At 42.5% G+C, this 21032-nt stretch overlaps 1 protein-coding gene across 1 annotated transcript in view; it reads left to right on the top strand.

Annotated features, from left to right (window-relative positions):
• The window catches only part of LOC128624869 (calmodulin-binding transcription activator 1-like), a 254009-nt gene that overhangs the window by 93957 nt on the left and 139020 nt on the right, over window positions 1-21032 (top strand). Inside the window, exon 4 of the mRNA XM_053652693.1 lies at window positions 19143-19210. Coding sequence (XP_053508668.1) covers window positions 19143-19210 — 68 coding nt within the window. The remainder of the gene's footprint in view (window positions 1-19142; window positions 19211-21032) is intronic.

The raw sequence follows: 21032 nt of genomic DNA, 5'->3' as shown, positions 1-21032 counted from the left end.
CAATGCTCCGGCTTGGACTGTGAAAAGAAGCCATTTTGTTCACTCTGAATGGCCTTAAATATCAAAAATCTGCTCCTGGCACTTGCCTCCAGACCTCTTTTTTTTGTGTGTGTGTGTCTTTCTTCACATGCCTTTGTGCGGTTTTTGTGTTCCTGCTCTTGATTACAAAAGGGTCACTTTACAGTTGATTAGATTCATGTGCTTTATGTACCGAAGGCCACTTTGAGCACTCGATACTGCTATAAACCTCAATCTTTGCTCGAAGCTGCAAAGCGAACAGTATTGTTCCTTTCATACCAGCACAGCACATTTCACTTTTTACAAGAGTACATACCGTGTGAATATAAGGAACGCTTCCCACACGCCACTGCTGCTCCTTTTAGAGCCCCTTTAAAATGTCTTTAAATCACACACACACACACACACACACACACACACACGCACACACACACAAACGCTTGATCTGCCTCTGCCTTATTTTTATTAGTGACTTGACAGCACAGTTAATGCAGGGATTACAACAACGCCATTTCTTTTGTTGGACCACTCAATCGTAACATCACTTTTATAATTTTAGTCACGTTCCCTTTACCCACCCACACAGACCTTAATGCATTTCCATTTGATTTCTCTCTCTTTCTCCATCTTTGTCTCTCTCTCTCTCTCTTTCTTTCTCTCTCTCTCTCTCTCTCTCTCTCTCTCTTTCTTTCTCTCTCTCTCTCTCTCTCTCTCTCTGTCTCTCTCTCTCTGTCACACATGCAAAAGAAAAAAGGGATAAAAAAAAGAAAAGAAAAGGCTATTTTAATCTTGCTGACCAGAAATTAAAAAACTGGCTGAAGACCACCGTCCTCCCTTACTAACATTGTTTTTATTGCACACTTTGTCAAATTAACGTCTGCATAGAGTTATTGGTCCCGTCGTTCAGATTCAAAGCCCCAGACGTGTCTCTCCAGATGTGAAGTGTTTATTGGAGGCGTTGATATCGAATCACCCATGACTCTGTCAAGAAGGTGGAGAGAAATTTTCTCTCCATTTTTTCCATTTTCTCTTGGACAAAAAGATGGAGAGAAATTTTCTCTTTTTGGCGATGGGACGCAATCACTTTCCATAATTCTTCATTCTTCTTTACCCGGAACTGACCTTGAACTTTGTACCTTCATCATCGTCTCAATTCTGATTGGTCAGAAGGTGTTGATTGATTTTCTATAAGAGCAGGTCTGCCAGTAGCGCAGCTACAAATCACAGGCTTATATAGTATTAATGCACTCGTTATGATGCGTTATCACTTCTGTAGTAACAGCTCATTCACAGAGACTCAGTCTCAGAGGGCAGGGTTTTGTAACAGTCAGATGTAAAGCTGTAATTTGTAAGAGAGGACCTTACGCTTCGCGGTTTCTCGCTAACATGAAAAGCTGCTTTTTTTTGGTCTTATTAACTCCACAAGAAAGAATAAAGAGCGCTGGTGAGGGAACGACTGTTTACAGCTGCTATAACATAAGTGAGAACATGACCTTAATTGTTTCCCAATTAAATGTAGCTATGAACGAATGAAAAGTTAATTAACGAATAAAATTCACAACTGTTATCAAATTGCTGTCATATAAGAGCACGAGTAAACAGTCTGGGACGTACTGTTATAGAAAAATAATCAACAATTATTCTGTCATGAAGCTTCGTCTTGAAGGTTAATTTTTTTCCACTAGAGGTTGAGCGGGTGGTCCACTAATCGTAGGGTTGGCGGTTCGATTCCCGGCCCACGTGACTCCACATGCTGAAGTGTCTTTGGGCAAGACACTGAACCCCAAGTTGCTCCCGATGGCAAGTTAGCACCTTGCATGGCAGCTCTGCTACCACTGGTGGGTGTGTGTGTGTGTGTGAATGGGTGAATGAGAACCCGTGTAAAGCACTTTGTAGAACCACTAAGGTTAAAAAAAGTGCTATATAAGTGCAGACCATTTACCACGTAAATAAATAATAAATGAGCTTTTCTATACAAACTGATCTACTGACATCCAAACACTACAGAAGCACCTGTCTGGATTGATTATCGATGTCTTACTGTTTGATTTCTCAGTGTTTAGAGTAGACTTGTCATATAGAGAAGTCTTCAAGCCCACCGGTGCTGTTTGTGAAGTGATGACAGATCGCTGTTTACACGTCGAGACCAAAAGGCCGGCGTAACGTGGCAGTTTGGACGGGATTACAGTACAATAAGCTTGTTCGCATTAACATATCGGCTGCTCCCATCGATCGCGGGAGCGAGCCCTGCTTTTACCGATTCATGAATATACATGCAACGGCTATGGCTGTATTAATCATCTGTAACGTGCGCTTTAAATCATTCTGTGTAAAATAAAGCGTTCCGTATAAACGGAGACGGACGATTGAAGAGATGATTGTTTTTTTGTTTATCAGTTAATCACTGATAAGTCTTTTTTTAGGTTGTTTTTATTTAGCTGCGAGTTTGTTTTAGGATATTTCAGTTTTAGCATGTATGTAGTCTTGAGTAGGCATACCGTGTGTGTGTATGTGTGTGTGTGTGTGTGTGTGTGTGCTCTCAGTGTTTTAGCGCTGCTGTCGGGCGTTCCAGCTGATGAATGGCGCTGCTGCTAGCAGCTGACAGAGATGAATGTGACGCGCCCTCGTCCACGCGAGCCCGGTGAGGGGGCGGGTCCCTACCGGCCACGCTGAAGGTCATGTGGTACAGGCCCCCGCATCCACTCGCAGCACAGAACACACGTTACAGCACAGAGAGAGTGGGTGGGAGGGGCGATGTCTCAAGAATATCGATCGCCGCGGTTTCTTTCACCCTCTTCCCATTTCCTCCTTAGCGCTGAGGCGGAACTGCGAAATTCCATTTCCTTCACAGAACATGAGACACAAACTGGCAGATTTCAGTTCATGACGTTTCTGAATTCGACCTCGGTCACGTGAGTAGCTCCAGGGGCTCAGGATCAGCTCCGGATCATCTTCGCTGTTTAAGATCCAGAAAGCAAACACACATCCTTAGCACCACTGAGTTTTTCACAACCCTTGCCTAATTTTTTTTGGTGTAGCAGCTCATCTCATCTCGACGTGGGCTGTTAGTTCTACTTGCAAGGGCCAAACTGCTGGTCCGTGCCAAAAAAAAATGTAGGATGTTGTAGAAACAGGAGACCCGGAAGAATGCAGCTAGGGGGCTTTGCAACAGTTGGCATGTGGAAGGCATAATTTTGCATTTGCATTTCAAAGCCAGTTGGACTTGGGATAATGTTTGTTTGTTTTTTTGGGGTTTTTTTTTTTTTTTTTGCTTTTTTTGTTTTTTTGCGAGTGCTCTGGGCATGCTGAGCATACGCTCCATAGATCCCCGCGCCTTTAGAAATGACAAATAGATGATGCATCCATGATGAAAAGATGATGAGCTTTCTGTTGTACGATCCAGCGAGCCAATCTTGTATTCCTTTATTAATAACTTGCACTTGCTGTTATTATATTCTAGCGATTTCTGTCCGCTTTTCTGCCTTCGACTCCGCATTAATGAATCGAGGGAAACCGCCGATTTAGTCATTGCCGTGGCTCTCTCAGTGCTTGTGTAGGTAATGTAGAGGATCAATCTGAAGTGTACCACAGCTTTACTCATGACACAACTCAAAGGAAGCACCTCAGTCTCCTCCGGACACACCTGATGGTCATGTGACCAAATACTAGGATAGAACTGTAAAGACTGTAAATCAGCGGTTTAGTGGTGAGTTTTGTCGATTTGTACATCATCAACATAATTCAAATATGAGAAAAAAATGTCAGGGAAAATACCAGGAAGTAAGTTCTGGTTTCTACAGTACAGTCGCTGATTCTCAGGGGTGTACCACGTAACCTAATAATAAGTTGGTTAAAAAGGGGGAAAAAACATACGGTTATCGACCACTGAATAATTTTTGGAAGGAGTCTCCAGCGCCAAAAAGGTCTTCACGACATGACAAGCTGAATTCTTTTTGTCTTATTCATTTCAAGACAGAGGAATCAGAACGCTTGTTTACAGCTGCTGTAACATAAGTGAGAACTTGGCACGTCGCTGTAGTACATGAGGAGTGAAAGACTTTCTGGAGGATTCCTGTAGAGTTACAGCGCGAAACCACGAGCTCCAGCTTATGTGATGCTCCCTAGTTCGCAAAGTAAATGCGGCTCGGGAAAGTCCCGGAAATACAACTTGCACCGCCGACTTGTCATTCTGTTCAGGAGCCAGCGGCTGACGTGCTGCGTGGAACCGCGCCACGTGTACACGCTTCAGCCTTCTGGCCGAGTTCTCGCTCCCACTGCCGCCACCGCTGTCCAACATCACCGTGTCTTAGTGTGACAGAAAGAAATCCTCTTACTGAAATGTCCTCTCATGTCTAGACTACGCAGAGCAGCATGACAACATCTGTTATGTCATAGTTCTGGAGTTGTAATCCTGTTATCTGTTGGGGTTTTCAAAGGGGGACGCGTCGATAACGCTTTTTCTCATCGGTTCTAAGCAGGGTGGGAATTGTTTTGCTCTGACAACATGGCGAAAGCATAAGAAATGAACTTCATGTTCATTCCAGTGCAACAGCATGTGTGCTTCCAGCACTCTCAGCACACTTTTCTCCTATAGAATCACTCCTGGAGTAAGAGGTGTGATGTGAGCCGTGACAAACCTTCAACCATCAAGCACACTCGATTAGGAATAATATAAAGTTGCATTTTTATGGAGTTTTAAAGCAAACAATCAGATGAATAGATAAATATATGCCCATGTGCATAAACATAAACAATTTGACAGCTAAACAGGAACAAACACATAATTTTGTAAGTACTAACTGGTGGATCTCGTGCATCTGTCCGTCTATCGGTGTATCCGTCCACACCAGATATCTCAAGAACGAATGGTCGAATGTTTGTATGAGTCATATGGAACTATGATTGCATCCAGCAGAAGAACCGATAAGATTTTGGAAATAGGGTCAAGGTCACAGCAAGGTCAAATGTCTGAAATAGTTTTTCTTTAAGAGCTTCCGTTATGTTTGAAGTTTATTTTAAAGCTACAGTACTGTGCAAAAGTCTTAGGCAGGCTGTTTTTTTTTTTGTTTTTTTTGTGGGGTGGTGGTTGGTGGGGGTTAGGGAGTGTACAAACCTTGTTATATATTTTTTAATTGTATGACTTCTTTCGAGTGTGTTCAAAAACATGTTAGATTTCCAAACATTAGTTATCCAGTACAAAATGAAATGTTAAATATTATGTAAGAGACCACTTTTCAGATAAATAACTCAGTGAAGGCTGCTGGGTTTCGCTAGAAAAATAAGAAGCGAGTATGACATTAAAAAGTCAAAGTGTCCAGAAGAACCGTGTCTGGTTCTGCAAGATGTCCCGTAAAACATACAACTCATTTCCTTATAAAACTGCACACACTGTAACTGAGACTAGACTTTTTTTTTTTAAAGCAAATGGTTGTCACACCAAATACTGACTTTGTATCATTTATTACTGTTTACTGCTTTTATAGTGTTTTATTTTTATGTAGAAACATTTCATTTCATTATTGGGGCAGTGCTGGTTTGGTGTTTAGGGCTCTGGGTTACTGACGGGAAGGTTGGGGGTTCAAGCCCCAGCACTGCGCTGTTGGGCCCTTGAGCAAGGCCCTTAACCCTCTCTGCTCCAGGGGCACCGCATCATGGCTGACCCTGCGCTCTGACCCAAACTTCCTGACAGGAAGAAAATAATTTCACTGTGCTGTAATGTCTATGTGACCAACAAAGACTCATTACTCATTATTATCATTATTTCTGAAGGCATCTTTGCTCTACAGCATTTCATTGCATTAGCCTAAGATTATTTCATACACAGGGCTAGAAATGGGGGTTTACACGGGTCCGGGGAGTGAATTTCAAGGGGGGACGGAGTTCCAGTTTAATCAACAAGGCCACCTTGCAACTAAATTACACAATCACGCCAGGAATCTTGGTGCGATTTTTGATTCTGATTTAAAGTTTGATTTTCTGAATTTAATTTCTGTGGTAAGTGGTGGCTTCTTTCAACTAAGGGCTATTGCGAAATTGAAGACTGTTTTGTCTTTTAAGGTTTAAGGATCTGGAGGTTGTTATACAGTACATGCTTTTATTTCTTCCAGACTGGATTACTGTAACTCATTGTACTATGGTATTTCTCATGCCTCATTAGCATGCCTTCAGTTCGTTAGAGTTACATTTATATAGAAACTCAAAGTGCTTTACATAGTATGGTGGGGAAATCTGCTCACCCACCACTAGTGTGTAGCATCCACCTCATGCGACAGAAACGCCCACCACACACCAGCTATTAGAGGAGAGGAGAGAGTGATGTAGCCAATTCAGAGGTGGAGATTATTAGGGGCCATGACAGAGACGGGCCAATGGAGGAATTTCACCAGGACACTGGGGGTATTCCCCTACTCTTTTCCAAGAAGCATCCTGGGATTTTTAATGACCACAGAGAGTCAGGACCTCCGAAGGACCTTGCTGTTTTTACAGTATAATGGCCCTGTCACTATACTGAGGAATTAGGACACACACAGACCACAAGGTGAGCGCCCCCTGCTGGCCTCCCTAATACCACTTCCAACGTCAACCTTAGTTTTCCCCAGGAGGTCTCTCGTCCAGGTACTGGCCAGGATTAGCTGGATTAGGTGAGAACTGCAGGTTGATATGGCTCTGGCGTAATCTGGCAGTTAATCCAAAGCGCTGCTGCTGCTCGGCTTTTGACCGGGACTAGGAAACATATTAGTATATTACCTGCACTGGCATCTCTCCACTGACTCCCAGATAAACTCATAATTCAGCATAAAATATAGATTTTATTATTTGTTTTTAAAGAGTATAAATTGCTCGAACCCTCCCTACATCGTGGAACGGTATAAGGTCATCGCAAAGTCTTTATTTCATTATTCCTAAGTCCTCTTAATGTCGAGAGTAGATAGGGCCTTCTCTGTCGCGGCTGCTCGACTTTGGACTACCCTTGATGCTTTTAAATCTCATTTGAAGACTCACCTCTTTTCTCTTGCTTTTGACTGTATTTAGTGTGTCTAACTATACAGTATAGGTCTTTGGTATGTAAAGCACTTTGGTCAACGTGTTGGTTTTATATTTGCTATATAAATAAATGTGTTGTTGTTGTTGTGGTGGTTAATTAAGTGTTTTCCGTCAATCCTAAAGATTTAAAAGCATCCCCTTAAATAATTTAAGGCAAGTCCTGCACTTACAAAGTTAAGACTTTTTCTTGTTCACTTCTAGGTGCAAAGACAGCTCGCTTTTTAATCTTTGAGTGAAATATCAAATTGGGGGGGCGGGGGGGGGGCATTGCTATCTGGGGTAAATTCTAATTCATGTTTAGGTTGAGATTTGCAAAATTACAGAAGATATTTTGCTGTGATACTAAAATCCCTGCTTTTATTTATTTATTTATTTTGTTCCCTTTGTTTCACAAAGCTATACTACCACAACTACACGGAGCTAAACTTTTTCCAACTTTGTTGGTGTTTTTTTTGTAAACAGAAAAATAGGCCATGTGCCATTTTTACTTTTAGTCCCATTTAGAAAATCCTTCTGACAAATGGTGGACGAGAAAAAGTTCGAAAAATAAATAAATAAATAACTTCTTGAGTGAAAAGATTAATATTTTGACGTGAGAAGCAGCCTAGCAGTAACCATGTATCACAGTTAGCCGGTGCGGTGACAACACAAAAAAACACAAGAGTGCAGAGAAGCAGGACATCAATCTGGGAATACACACACTCTGCTCACAGTGGGTACGTACTGTACTGAATGTATGGCTCACAATGCTCTTTAGCTCCCTTATAAATTGGGTAGATAGAAGAAAACCAAGGACTAACGCACACTTCTTTTGTGTGAGCACTGTATGTAATGGCCGTCTGGCCATCGGTCATGAAATATACTTCTACAACAGATATGAAAGTATCAACAAGTGGTTTTCGCTGAACAGATGCAGCCTTTTCAATTCAATTCAGTTTTATTTGTATAGCACTTTTAACACTAGACATTGTCTCAAAGCAGCTTTACAGAAACATATAAACACAGGATACAGATTTTAAGTGCGTGAATTTATCCCTATTGAGCAAGCCGGTGGCGACGGTGGTAAACGGAGGAAAAACTCCCTAAGATGATATGAGGAAGAAACTCGTCTTCATCTGGGTAACAACGGATAGTGTAAAAGTAAAAGAAAGTTCATTATGGTTTTTACATGAACTCTGTTTGTATAACTAGTCCACTGGTCACTAAAGGAGACCTGAGTGCAATACTGCATGTGGTAATTGCAGTCCCAAGGCCATCGCAGCAATCGTAGTCCCAGCAACCACAGCGAGAACGTCCATGCGGAATTGAGGTCCAAAACCATTTCCGTGGTACTTCAAGCGGTACCATCCTCAGCAATCTCCAGGCTGTAGCCTTTGCCTGCAGTCTCCTCATTCGATGCGCTAAAATGATAATATGAGTGACAACCGCTCCATAGATACTCTAACGTATGGACAAACATCCAGTGAACAAAAGGTAAATAAAATAAATAAATAAAGACAATATACTGTATAAGAGCGCATACAGTCGAAGTACTTTGCCTCTCAAACGCCGTTATACGCTGTTGTCAGGTTAAAGCGTTTCGAGCGCAGAGGGAGAGATAGTAGTTTGACTTTTCCCTGGTGTCTCCTCAGCCGTGTGTCTTTTCAGCAAAAAAAAAAACCTTTTGCCGGTGGCAAAAACAGCGCATGCTTGAGAATCGCTTATTTAACAGATAACATCCCTCCTTCTGTCAGCAGAAAGGGACCTTTTTTTTTTTTTTTTTTTTTTTTTTTTTTAAATGGGATGGAGAGCCAATGTAGTGTGAAATCTAGGGTCACCCAGAGACGAATAACTCTCAGCTGAAAGGGCAGAGGAGGACGTGGAAATGAAGGAACTGGTCTCGTTCCCGTAGTTAATTTGAGGCCGTCAGATGTCTTAGATAAATTAGATCAGTGAACGAAACAAACTCAACAGGTCTATCATCGCATCATCAATAAAGCTCACACTCATGAGCGTTTGTGTCCGTCATGGAGTCACATGTAATTTATTTCGTGCTCCTGTCCTGCGTTGTTAAACGTTTGATTCTGATTGGTCAGAAGGTGTCGAGTCATTTTCTTTAACAGCAGCTCTATTAGTGACAGTAGTGCAGCTACAAATCACAGGTTTATATTAAAGCGCTCGTTCTAATACTGTATGTTTTTGTTTCTATAGTAACAGCATGTGCACATGGACTTTTACAGTGGAGATGGTAAGGAGATGCTTATTCAAAGTTTATGGAAGGAGTCTCCAGTGTCAGTGCTTTGTAACAGTCAGAGGGAAAGTAACGGTAACACAACAAGCTGCGTTTTGGTTTTATTGACTTCAAGGGAACATTGTAACAGTTTCCACAACATTAACGTTAAATGTATCTCTAAACGGATAAAAAGTATGGCATACTGAATCTAATATCTATTTAATAAAAGAAAATTGTAATCGTTGGCAAACTGCTGTAGTGTAAGAGAACATGCTTCTATTGGAAAATAATCAACTTCAGGATAGCGATCGTAACTCTGCTTCATCGCACCTCCCTTTGAACTCTGATTATTTTCCTATAACTGCACACGCCGAAGTGATTTATTCCTTAAATAATTGAAAAAATGCACCAGTTTACAAGCTACAATTTCGACGTATATGTTTTGCCATATTGCTTTAGTCAATAACATGTCACTGTGGTCAACGGTGACTAATTTTAGACTTCAAACTCCGTTTACATCGTGATACGTTAATCATTGTAAAACATTTCTGTAAAGCATTTGTGTAGCAAAACACTATTTCTTCTTGTTCCATCAGTGCAAATGTCAATCAGTTAGACATCGCCTGATCAATACTAAACAAGCCAAACAGGTCCTGTCGGTGTGTGTGTGCGGTTTCAGTGGGAAAGCGAGTCGTTGCACGAGGGGACGCGAAACCCTTGGCTGAGTCGTAGGCATAGCCTGGAGCGAGCGAGGTTTCAGTCTTCACCTCTCGCACAGGGAGCAATTTAGCCATTCGGTGCGCACTAACGCTCCTTTCACCTTTTGTCCCAAGGGCAGGTTTAACCTTTGTGTCATGTATCAAAAGCAAATATAAGTAGAATTTTGATATAGAGTAACTGCAGATATGATACTTACTGTAGCAAGCTATGATAAATTTAGCCAGTTTCATTATATATTTAGTAGAACTAGGAAGGCTGGACACTACCGCTTCAGTTTTTGATTAGTTAAGGTGGAGAAAATTTGGTGCCGTTCATTTTTTAACATCATTAAAACAGTGGAAGAGTGACTGTAAAACAGAGATATCTCCGGCTTTAGAGGATATGCATATCCATACAGTACCATTACACAGAACCGTGCATCCCAGGCCATCCTCCTTCTCCTTCCCAGCAACACACAGATTGACCTTCATGGCCATTTTTTAGTGCTACCTCAGCAACTCCTAGCCAAGATCTGTCCGTGCCAAATGGCTCACCGGGCAGGCAGGCCGGCCACACACTAGCACTCCTGACAGCACAAACACACCTTCATTAAGGCTCGTCACGCACCTCTGATCGAACAAAAGATGAATCCGTGTCATTGACGACAGGAAATTTCCCACCGCAAACAAAGCGTTCGGGCTGAAATGAAGTGAGAGAAAAAAAACGAATAAGGCCGTCTGAAGAATCATTTCAGAGAACATTTTTCATCCTGGATCCATTTTTGTTTTGTGTTGTCTTGTATGAGTAATTTTTTATGCTCAGGTGGTCTTTTTTTTCTTTCTCTCTCTCTTTCTCTCTCTCTCTCTCTCTCTCTCTCTCTTTTGTATGGTCGCCGCTATCCACACCTCTACCTATAATCCTCTCCATGACAAATTATAAAGACCTCAACCTCTCAAAGTGCCATCAGCTCTGCTCAACTGCACAACTCTCAGACATTGATTTCGATGTTGTCTCACCCAATCTGACTCATAGCTAGGCCGGATGGACAGCTCCTGTTGCTCAAGAGCTAGGGTTTTGTTTTTTGGGGGTTTTTTTTGTTTTTGTTTTTTTACAGTACACCCTCGGATACAGGTCCCCAGAGAGGACAATCCACCTCAAACAGCTGGATGCTGAACTTGTGATCTGAAGTAAGGCAGCAGGAGATGTCGACGTGACACGACTCTCTAAACATAGACTCTTTAAACCAGTTTAGTTCAACTCTAACTTCCTTTAGAGAACATCTCTTGCACGGAGATATGCATTTACGCTATTCAAACTTCTGCTCGGTGCACGGGACAGCTGAACAAGCACTAATTGCCATCTTGTTCCTACATGAGCTCACAGACCGTCACGATTGGTTATCATCACTCTGAAGAGAGAGAGTAACGCCATGCCTCCCACCCAGTCTTAGACTCTTAGACTCCTGTGTCCTAAGGATGAGTCCTGGTATGACTTTTATGATTACAGCAGCAAGTCTTTAGAAGGTAAAATTAGTTAGAAACACACAAGACTTGAAGAAAAAAAAGGGAGTCCGTTAATTAACAGGTTGAACTATGAAAATATGCAAATATTCAGAAGTTGGTGGACCGACCACTGAGTCCAGCCGGTTCATCCCTGACAAACGTTGCTGTTCGTAGACTTGTCATCGTGTCAGATGGAGCAGCGGAGGTATTATGGCCTTACATAGCGTCTTGCCAATTTTCCCTTTCATACTCCCTTCCCTTCTATTTTCCCATCAAATTGTGACAGCACATCAGAACCAAAACCTCTCTGTTCATCTGGTTTCCGTGTCAAACTGTACCGGTGATCGATTTCACGCACAGCGACGTTCTACACGACACGTCTCACTCTTTAAAACGTTCCTCCGTCATCATGATTGTTGTCATGATGTGCATCTCAGATCGAAAACTTCTGACCTTACATTCAAAAGTATTTCCACAAAACCAGACCTTTCAGTAGGTCTGAGGGCAACATGAGAGGTTTTGACGCAATAACGGTCTAGAATAGTACATAAGGAAGGATGCAAATACGAGACATTAGATTTGTTTAGTCAAGTATGGACACGGTGGCATACTGCCCCCGCTAATTACGTCGGTATCACGGCACGCGGACGCTTCCCGTTAGTTTCCAAGGACGTGCGCAAGCAAGCAAAGCAAAGCTTCAAACAACCGCAAGATATGAACGGCAGCCATCTTGTGTGTTTGTACACAACGTTGTTGTCCAGCCTCACATCAGCACGACGGAGCTGATTATTATTTAAAATAGGTACGACATAAGAGTAAAGTCAGGCATTAGGCTGACATAAACGGTCACAGTTTTGTTACTTTATTTTTTTTTAAAAACAAAAAAACAATATAACCACAATTTTTGTCGTTTGTCGGATCTTTATTTGTGATTCGCTGAAAATCAGTCAAGGACGTAAGGTTTTTATTTTTCTTTCTTCCTACATTCCTAACATGGCTCAGGAACAAAACAAAACAGGAACTTGTGATCCCATCAAATGTCTCCTCACATCCACGATCCCCAGGCAGAAGAAACCAATATCCTTTCAGGGCTAAGCACACACTAGCAAGCCTGCTTCAGGTTGCTCCTACCCATAATATGACCTTCACTTGCTGAAACTGTTTCCTTGCTCTGACCTTTCCTCCTTCATCATGCATTGCGCGGATGTTCTCTTTATCAAAGCTGGCTCTTGCCTGATGCTAACACTACACGCAGCTCTTATGACACACCCTCCATTTTGTTCCTATCTCCCGTTTCGGTGCTTCTTTATCCCAGGCTGTATGCGTTGTGTTTTTGCTTTGGCAGCTATTAATTGCAGTCGCTATCAATCTGCTTCACTCGCTGCAAAGTAAAGGAGCTATTTACCGCATGACTGTGCATGTGCACGAAGACAAGCAATTGGCCCAAGTAACAAGTGGAGAAGTTGGAAACAAATTAAAAACTTGGGAGTTTGTGTGATTACGGGGGAAATTGCAAGAACAACAAAATGTAATTCGAGGGAGACAAGCTTCACCATTTAGGGGGATTTCCATTTTAATGAGTACTTTAGGTCTGATTTAAACATCTCTGGGTTCTTAAAATGGCTTAATAATAATAATAATAATAATAATAATAACAGTAATAATAATAGTTTTTACTGCTTTTCTATTTTTATTTCTTATTATCATTTCTATTATTGCTGTTGTCATTGTTCATTTGTTAGTGTATTTTGTACATTTAAAACTATCGCCAGCTTTAGTAAGGTTTTTATCAGGGAAAAAAAATATGCGAGAAAGAACAGACGGATGTAGAAACCGAGAGAGTAAATAATGAGCCATCAGTATGAACGTTGCTGTTATCCCGTGCGAGCAGTTTATTATATTTAAGTAAGGATGCAGTGGCAGTTTTTTTCCAGACTAATCAGTCGTTTACATCGGCTTTTCTCAGCCTCTTGCTTTTTTTTTCCCGTTGTCCTTCCCTCTCTGCTCGCTCGGCTAACTGCTAACCGAGAAGATGCCACGGAATAGTTTGTTTCGTTTTATTTTTATCCGCAGTGGCACCAGGCTTGGCAGTGAGACAACAGAACAGCAGTCTTGCTAAGTGTCAACTTCTTCCTCAGCCTCCTTCCTTTTTTTTTTTTTTTGCCTTTCCTTTACAATTTCACTTTCTCCTTATCATCGCCAGACACATAAACAAGCAGAAGGAGAGGCACCACGGTACGGGAGGAAAGGGAAGTCTAAGAGAGACGAGGATAATAGAAAAAGTAAGCGAAACGCAACAGATTCAAGCCCAGCTTCTCCGACGTCAACTCTCAAGGTGCTCAGAGGAGGCGGGTCCAAGACACCGTGGCGTGGCAGGAGTCCAGTAGTACGTACACTGAAAGCTCAGATCTCCTTCAGGATCCTTCATCGATTGCCGATCGATTCCTGCATGATATATCACCCAGCCCTGCACCTGACAGACTTGGCCCTGAGAATCTGAGCTACTGCCATCAATGCCAGAGAAGTAGCAGGTGTTTACCAGACAAACCAAGTCGACGCACGCATTTAAAGCAGGCAGCGCCCAGGCTGGACGAGCCACCAGCCTCGTCCCTCGAGTCTCTGTCATGTTCGGCTTGTTTAAGGGCTCCTTGATTAAGTATTCCCCCAATGAATGCGTGACTGAACATCAATGTTAGGATACTATGATGACCTTCTACATCTCGGTCTCATACGTTCTCTTGAAAGCCCTCAACCTATGCCAAACAATCAAAACAGTGGAGTGGCGTTGCGACAATCAGGGAATTATGGGGAGTATTTATCTCTTGCGTTCTGCATAACAAGCTCGGGCCACCCCATTTTAGAAATTAAGAGTGTGTGTGTGTGTGTGTGTGAGAGAGAGAGAGAGAACAGGACTGGGACTGAAACCGGGGGTGTGAGCGTTATGATTAATGACTCAATTTCCTCTCCCACTTTTGAAAGTGGCGTGTCAGTTTACTTCCTGAAGTTCTTTGATTTCTCCTTGACTGAGTGGGTGGAGAGAGAATGTAAAAGAACCAGACGGCGGGTTTGATCATGATTATTTAGATGACGTCGGGATGCCCTGACGTTACTCCGTTCTTCTTTAGCCAACATACCTGGCTGCCGTGAAGTTCTCACAGGCTTCTCGTTTTAATCGGGACGAACAACAGAACCGAATGTTCTGAAACGTCATTAAAAACAACAACAACAACAACAACATCATCACGTGACCCTGTTCACAGGTCGAACGTACTTTTGTTTGATGTGAACACAATGAAATAAGGATTAGGCATTTGTAAGGAAATTTGTCAGCGCCTCCCATCCTCTCTCGATTTCCCCGAGTGCCAGATCAGTCCGCTGGATCTCCCGGATCGGTCCGATTAAAAGTGATGCGGTCGGGGTTTAGGGAGCAAAACTCGAGCATGATTAATTTCACACTTACTCTAGGTTTAAACAATTATAGTCGGGTTCACTCGGGACAAACGAAGGGAGACTCAAATTGATTTCTTACTTTCCCAGCTTATAATTCTGCCTTTTATTTCTTTTTAGGGAAGGCGAGGGAGCTAGTAGACGGTGGCGATCGGATGAGTATTTTAAGTAATAAAAGAAGTTCGTTATTAAATTTGACATCTGCTTTACTCTTTGGACATATCTGGGAAGGAAGAAAATTCGTTTCTTTCTTGGAACGATCTCTGCGTTAAAGTCTCACGCTTGAGTAAATGCTTGACTTCTTGATCGGAAGGCGTCGATTGATCTGCGACAAATCGCAGGTTTATATCTAAACGCATTACTTCTTTAAATTTCTACAGCAACAATTTACACACACAAGCAGATCGTATCGTATCGTACGGTGATCTGGTGAGGTTTTCTGTACGGAAATGTTCGTTTAACATTTACGGAAGGAGTCCCCAGTGCGAGCACTTTGTAACATTCAGAAGCAAAGCTGCAAACTTCGGAGAATTTCAGGACTTTGCTGTTTCTGTGTAGCGTGACAGGCTGTTGAGGGAATGTTTATAGCTGCTGTAACGGAAGTGAGAACAGGAACTAAACCTAACTGTAAGCGGGGGGAAAAGGATGACGTGTCGTTGTTTACTAGATAAAATGTATTTTTTTTTTTTATTTGCTGTGGCATAAGATGAATAAAACACTTGGGGGTGTGGTATTACAGCAAAATAACTACCAGGTGGTAACAGTAACCCCACTTCATCACACCATGCCATCATTGATAATTTTTCTATAACTGCATGGAACGGGTTGTTTTATTCTTCACCTGATGCAGGTTTTGGCATAATGTTCGATGCATGTTTCCATAAGCTGCCGTTCTGCACCCTAGGGCTGGGCGATATGGCGATATAATATCAATATTGTGATGAAATGTCACGATACACTTTTCTGAGATATCGTTGGTATTATGATGGCTTTAAATAACATTTTAAGCATTACTACTATATAGAATGGAATGACGCAACGGTGGGTTAGCGGTTGGCACGTTCGCCTCACACCTCCAGGGTCGGGGTTCGATTCCCTCTCTCCCTCCCTCGATTCTCTGTGTGTGCCGGGTTCACATGTTCTCCCCCGTGCTGTGGGGGTTTCCTCCAGGTACTCCAGTTTCCTCTGCCAGTACAAAGACATGCACGGTAGGCTGACTGGTGTGTCTAAAGTGTCCGTAGTGTATGAATGGGTGTGTGAATGTGTGTGTGATTGTGCCCTGCGATGGATTGGCATCCCGTCCAGGGTGTACCCCGCCTTGTGCCCCATACTCCCTGAGATAGGCTCCAGGTTTCCCCGGGACCCTGTAGGATAAGCGGAATAGAAGATGGACTGATAGATGGAACGGAATGAAAGCAGTTGATTTGATGTCATGTTTCTTTACTTAATCCTTCAGTTACACGTTTTTTGAGATATTAAATAAAAGTGACATCGAAACTTCCTCATTTTCAATGTTTTTAATTACAGTTCTAAACTGAGTTTGTCAGCTGAGTTATAAATCGTGATACATATTGTGTATCGTAGACATGTCCTTGTTTTTGCCATATTGCCCAGCCCTAGCGCAGTCTTTTATCCATGATATCATCGTTGCCGTGACTAGTTTTGACACCGCATGAAGTACGAAGCAGTATCAGCTCCACTGGAACAGCTCCTTGATCACTTCAGCGAAAATCTTCTTCAAAGGCCCTCTGAAGCTTTCAATTATTTACTGTTGTAATTAAATATGATGGTATTGCCCAACTGTAGTACCACCTCCTGATTTGGACTAGACCAAAACATACGTTTGAACAGCGTCAAGTTCTCACGCTCGAACTTCAGATAATTGAAGTCACGCTGTGGTAGTCACAGTCTTATAGTAGGTTTGGCGTTTTTTGAACACAGCGATAAGACTCACGAGGTCGTCTGCTGTGAAATTGTCGAGACACACTCAAAGAGCTCCAAAGCCGCGAGCCGGAGGAGACAGGACGAGAAAGAGCTCTGAGATTTTCCAGATTGGAGAGAGAAAAAAGCGTTTGTCTGGAATTCTCGCTCCAGGCGCGCCGCTCTTTGTTTCCCCGACTGTAGTTTGAAAAAAAAAAAAGAAAAGAAAAAGACTTTGAGGAGTTTTTCGCATTGGATGGCTTATGAGTGCAGCAAGTCTCAGAGATTGTCGCTCTTCAGGTTAACTCGAGGTGAGAGAAGTGATTGCCTGGAGCAGGCTCACCAGAAGCTGAATGACTGGCCTCCAGGGTGGAGAGGAAATCAGGAAGAGGAGGAGGAGGAGGAGAGGGGATCTCCGGCAGAACGCTGAAGCCCACAGACCTTCTTCTTCATTTTCAGCGCAAAACTACTTTGTCGTACCGATGTGAAGCGCAGAAGAGTAATATAATAGGAATACTAAAGATAGCGGAGATGAGGAGGAGGAAAAGAAGCTGAGAAGAAAGTGACAGGGTGTGCGGTGAGGAAAAGACAACGAAAGAGTGGAGAAAAAAAAGAATAGTCAGAACTAACAAGCCACTGAGAATCGTTTCGTAAATAAACCGAATTTGACAAAAAAAAACCCAGAGCCCCCTTTTGCTTTTTGCTTTTGGTTTTGTCTGTGTTTTATTTCCATTTGCCAATTATAACAGGTCATCGTTTGTCTTTCACTCCACCCGAGGACGTGCTAGGGGACTTTAGGGGCTTGACTTGACGAGCAGTGAGACAGCACTAATGAAAACTTAGCCGAGCAGTAAACAGGAAGACAAAGGGAGTGTGCAGCTTGGTCAGAGGTGGGGAAAATAAATAAATAAATAGCTGAAACAATGGAGCTGAGTTGGCAGCGATGTAGTAGCCTCAGACGTTCTGTGTTGCCTTTTATAGCGGATAAAAACTTCAGGATTCCTCATCAAGCCCTCTGAAACTCTACGCCTTCAACGCTTTGGTCAGAAGGTGTCGATTGATTTTCTACAACAGCGGCTCTGACAGTAGTGTAGCTGCAAATCACAGGTTTAGAGTATGTTAATACGTTCCTTTTAATACGTCATCGTTACTATAGTAACAGCTCGTTCACACGAGGTGTAAAACCCTTGTCATCGTGTAATCGGAGTCTCCAGCGTCAGCGCTTTGTAGCAGTCAGAGGTAAAGCTGTAACGTTAAGCGTTCTGACATCTTGCGGGGTTTTTTTGGTAGCATGAAAAGCTGCGTATTAATCTTATTAACTTTTAAAGAAAGAGAGAGAGAGAGAAGAGAGGCTGATGAAGGAACGATGATTTATCGCTGCTATAACACGAGTGAGAACGGAACGTTTCAGAAAAAGTGTGTCATCATTCTTTAATATATAAAAAATTTGAAACCTGGCTGTGATATATATATATATATAAGAGGAATAAACCACATTGGGAAGGAATGTATAAGGAATAAAACATTGCGGAGCATGCCGTGATTGGAAAATAATCAACTTGTGGACATTCTCTGTTGTTGATTGTTTTCCTGTAACAGCATGCTGCATCTGTAATGTTTATTCCTTAAATATTCCTCTCCCCTGGAGAAGAGCCACAAGGATGGATCACGGTGCCGGTCTTGCTTCTCTCCGCAGCCACCCTTGTTCCCGTCTTTCCCTCTCCTTAACATGTCCCTCCTTTGCATAAGCCCTCATAAGGCACCCGTAACATCCTGCGACGAAGCTGTTAACCTTTCCGCGACACACCTCGACTCTGTAGGCCAGGCACCCGGACACGGATTCCGCTCACGACTCGTGCAAATCGAGACCGTCGGCGCATAAAATGAGCTCTACAGAGTCTCTACGGCGACCATGGCAAGTTTGAGGGATTAGCACGTGCATGCGAATGACATCCCGTAGCCATCTGCACACCTTTTTTGGTCATCGTCAGGTCACGTGGACAGATCTGGCGCTCTTTTTTTTTTTAAAAATATTTGCTCTGACATGGACGGGAGGCGCGTCTGAGTGCCCCTTTAACTCGCGGACAGGGCTTTTGACTTACAAGTGGAATGGCGTGCAGCAGTCAGGATCATTTCAGCGCCGTAAATCAATATCCGCAGGCAATAGAGAGTCAAAAAAAAGAATGAATGAACGAATAACACTTGGACGCGTTTTCTTTAGACTGATTATATCGGTGCTATTTTGGGTCTATTTTGGTGTTAAAAAAAAAAGAAATTATATACTTTTTTTTCTTTTCCAGGAGATCGCCGCTTACTTGATATCATTTGAAAAGCATGAAGAGTGGCTAACGACGTCCCCTAAAACCAGGTACGTGTGTGTATTCATTTTTATTGTTGTTGTTGTTGTTGTTGTTTTGTCTTTTAACTACGCAGCATATTAACACCTCACCTGAAGGGGCGAGATAGCGCTTTCTTTTTTACAGCTGGGCAATTTCGGTGCCTTTTTGTAGGATGTCCAGACAGATAATGGAATATTAATGGCCACTTCTAATGTGAAATGTAGCCAGGCTTATTAAGCGCAATGCTCTCTCTCTCTCTCTCTCTCTCTCTCTCTCTCTCTCTCTCTCTCTCTCTCTCACTCTCCCTCTCCCCAACGCTCCATTTTTTTCCACAAGTGCCATTAACGTAGGTGTTAATGTGCTGGGCTTGCACAGCATATCATTCTATCAGCGAGAGAGGACTCGACACAAAGATTAAAAAGTTTTTACTTGATCTGTGGCAATAATGAATGATAATGGAAATGATTTTTTTTGTGCACTTCAAATGTTAATTATATGCTTATCATGAAATATTATAGCATTAACACGGCCGATAGAGAGAGTAGAGACCGAGGAGAAAGATTGTTTTACGCGTGCGTGTATGTAGAGTCAGATAAACGTCGAAAATGCAGAACTCATGTGAGGGGAAAAAAAAAAGTGGTGCTTTATAGAGTCAAATACTTCAGAGGGGAATATGTCGTATATGTGGGAAATTCTGCAGGGCGGAGCTGGACCTGATGAAGCTCCTCCTACTTAGGCGGAGCCAAAAGTCCAGCTCATTGCGTTTCAGGATGGATAGGTGTGTTAAATGTGTTGTTGTTTTGTGGGTTAGGGGTTTGGTGTTAGGGTCAGTCTTATAGAAGGAAGTGGATCAGATCTAGCTCCGCTTCCTGTACTATATCAAAAATATAATTACCCATACTTGAACAGTGCTCGTTTTGGCTCTAAGAAGTGTTTTTTCCATGAGTCACTTCTGAAGCGTTTGCGGCTGCGGCTAGTCATGGGGTTTTTTGTGATTAGAGTGCTTGAAAGTTTGTATCCCCTTTGGATTTATTGGGGGGGACTGCACACGGAGATGCAGCCAGCCAGCAAGACTACAGCTTCGCAGATCTGCAAGAAACTTTTAAACACGATTACTTTACACGCAGTTTGCATCTACGCATGCTCTCCATCATGGCTGCAAAATAAACACAGAACATTTTTTTTTTATGAAAGGAAGCAGAATGGTGATGATGCGGTTCAAGAATTCTTTTGGGTTTTTCTTCCTTTTGCTTTCCTTATGAGACCGGCGTCATTTAAAACTTCTTGTCGTTATGGTAACGTTGATAAATGCCACTTCTTATGAACAAATAAGAATGTTTTGATTACATCTATTACATCCAGCACGTTTAAAAAATAAATAAATTTAATCCCTGATTATGTCGATTTACATGTAAGGCCGTGCCGTCTGGGTTGTGTGAGATAAAGACATTCACTGGTGAAATGAAAACGGTAATGAGTGACACACACATGCACACATGTACATGGGTACATTCTCAGTCTCTCTCTCACACACACACACACAGAGCGTTACGCCCCTGGTGTGACTTTACATAATGGCACTGATTTCAATGTGTGATTTGCCGTGGCTGTTTAATGCAGCGAGAGCTTTTCCGAGCCTTAATGAAGCCACCGTTACTCGCGGCTGTTTTTCAGGGGTCATAACCAGTGTGAGCTCTAACTCGCAGTTATGACTGCAGGGACATGAAGCTAACGTAACGCCACCCCCACACACATGGGATCAGGAATATTCACACTGACACACACACAAATGAAAGCGACTCATTACAGTAGACTTCGCCGGTACAGGATTCCCAGATATAAATGAAGACG

Source organism: Ictalurus furcatus, chromosome 21 (assembly GCF_023375685.1).
Source record: "Ictalurus furcatus strain D&B chromosome 21, Billie_1.0, whole genome shotgun sequence".
NCBI classification, from domain to species: Eukaryota; Metazoa; Chordata; class Actinopteri; order Siluriformes; family Ictaluridae; genus Ictalurus; species Ictalurus furcatus.
The sequence above is the reverse complement of the archived record's forward strand: the minus strand, read 5'-3'. Positions and strand labels throughout refer to the sequence as shown.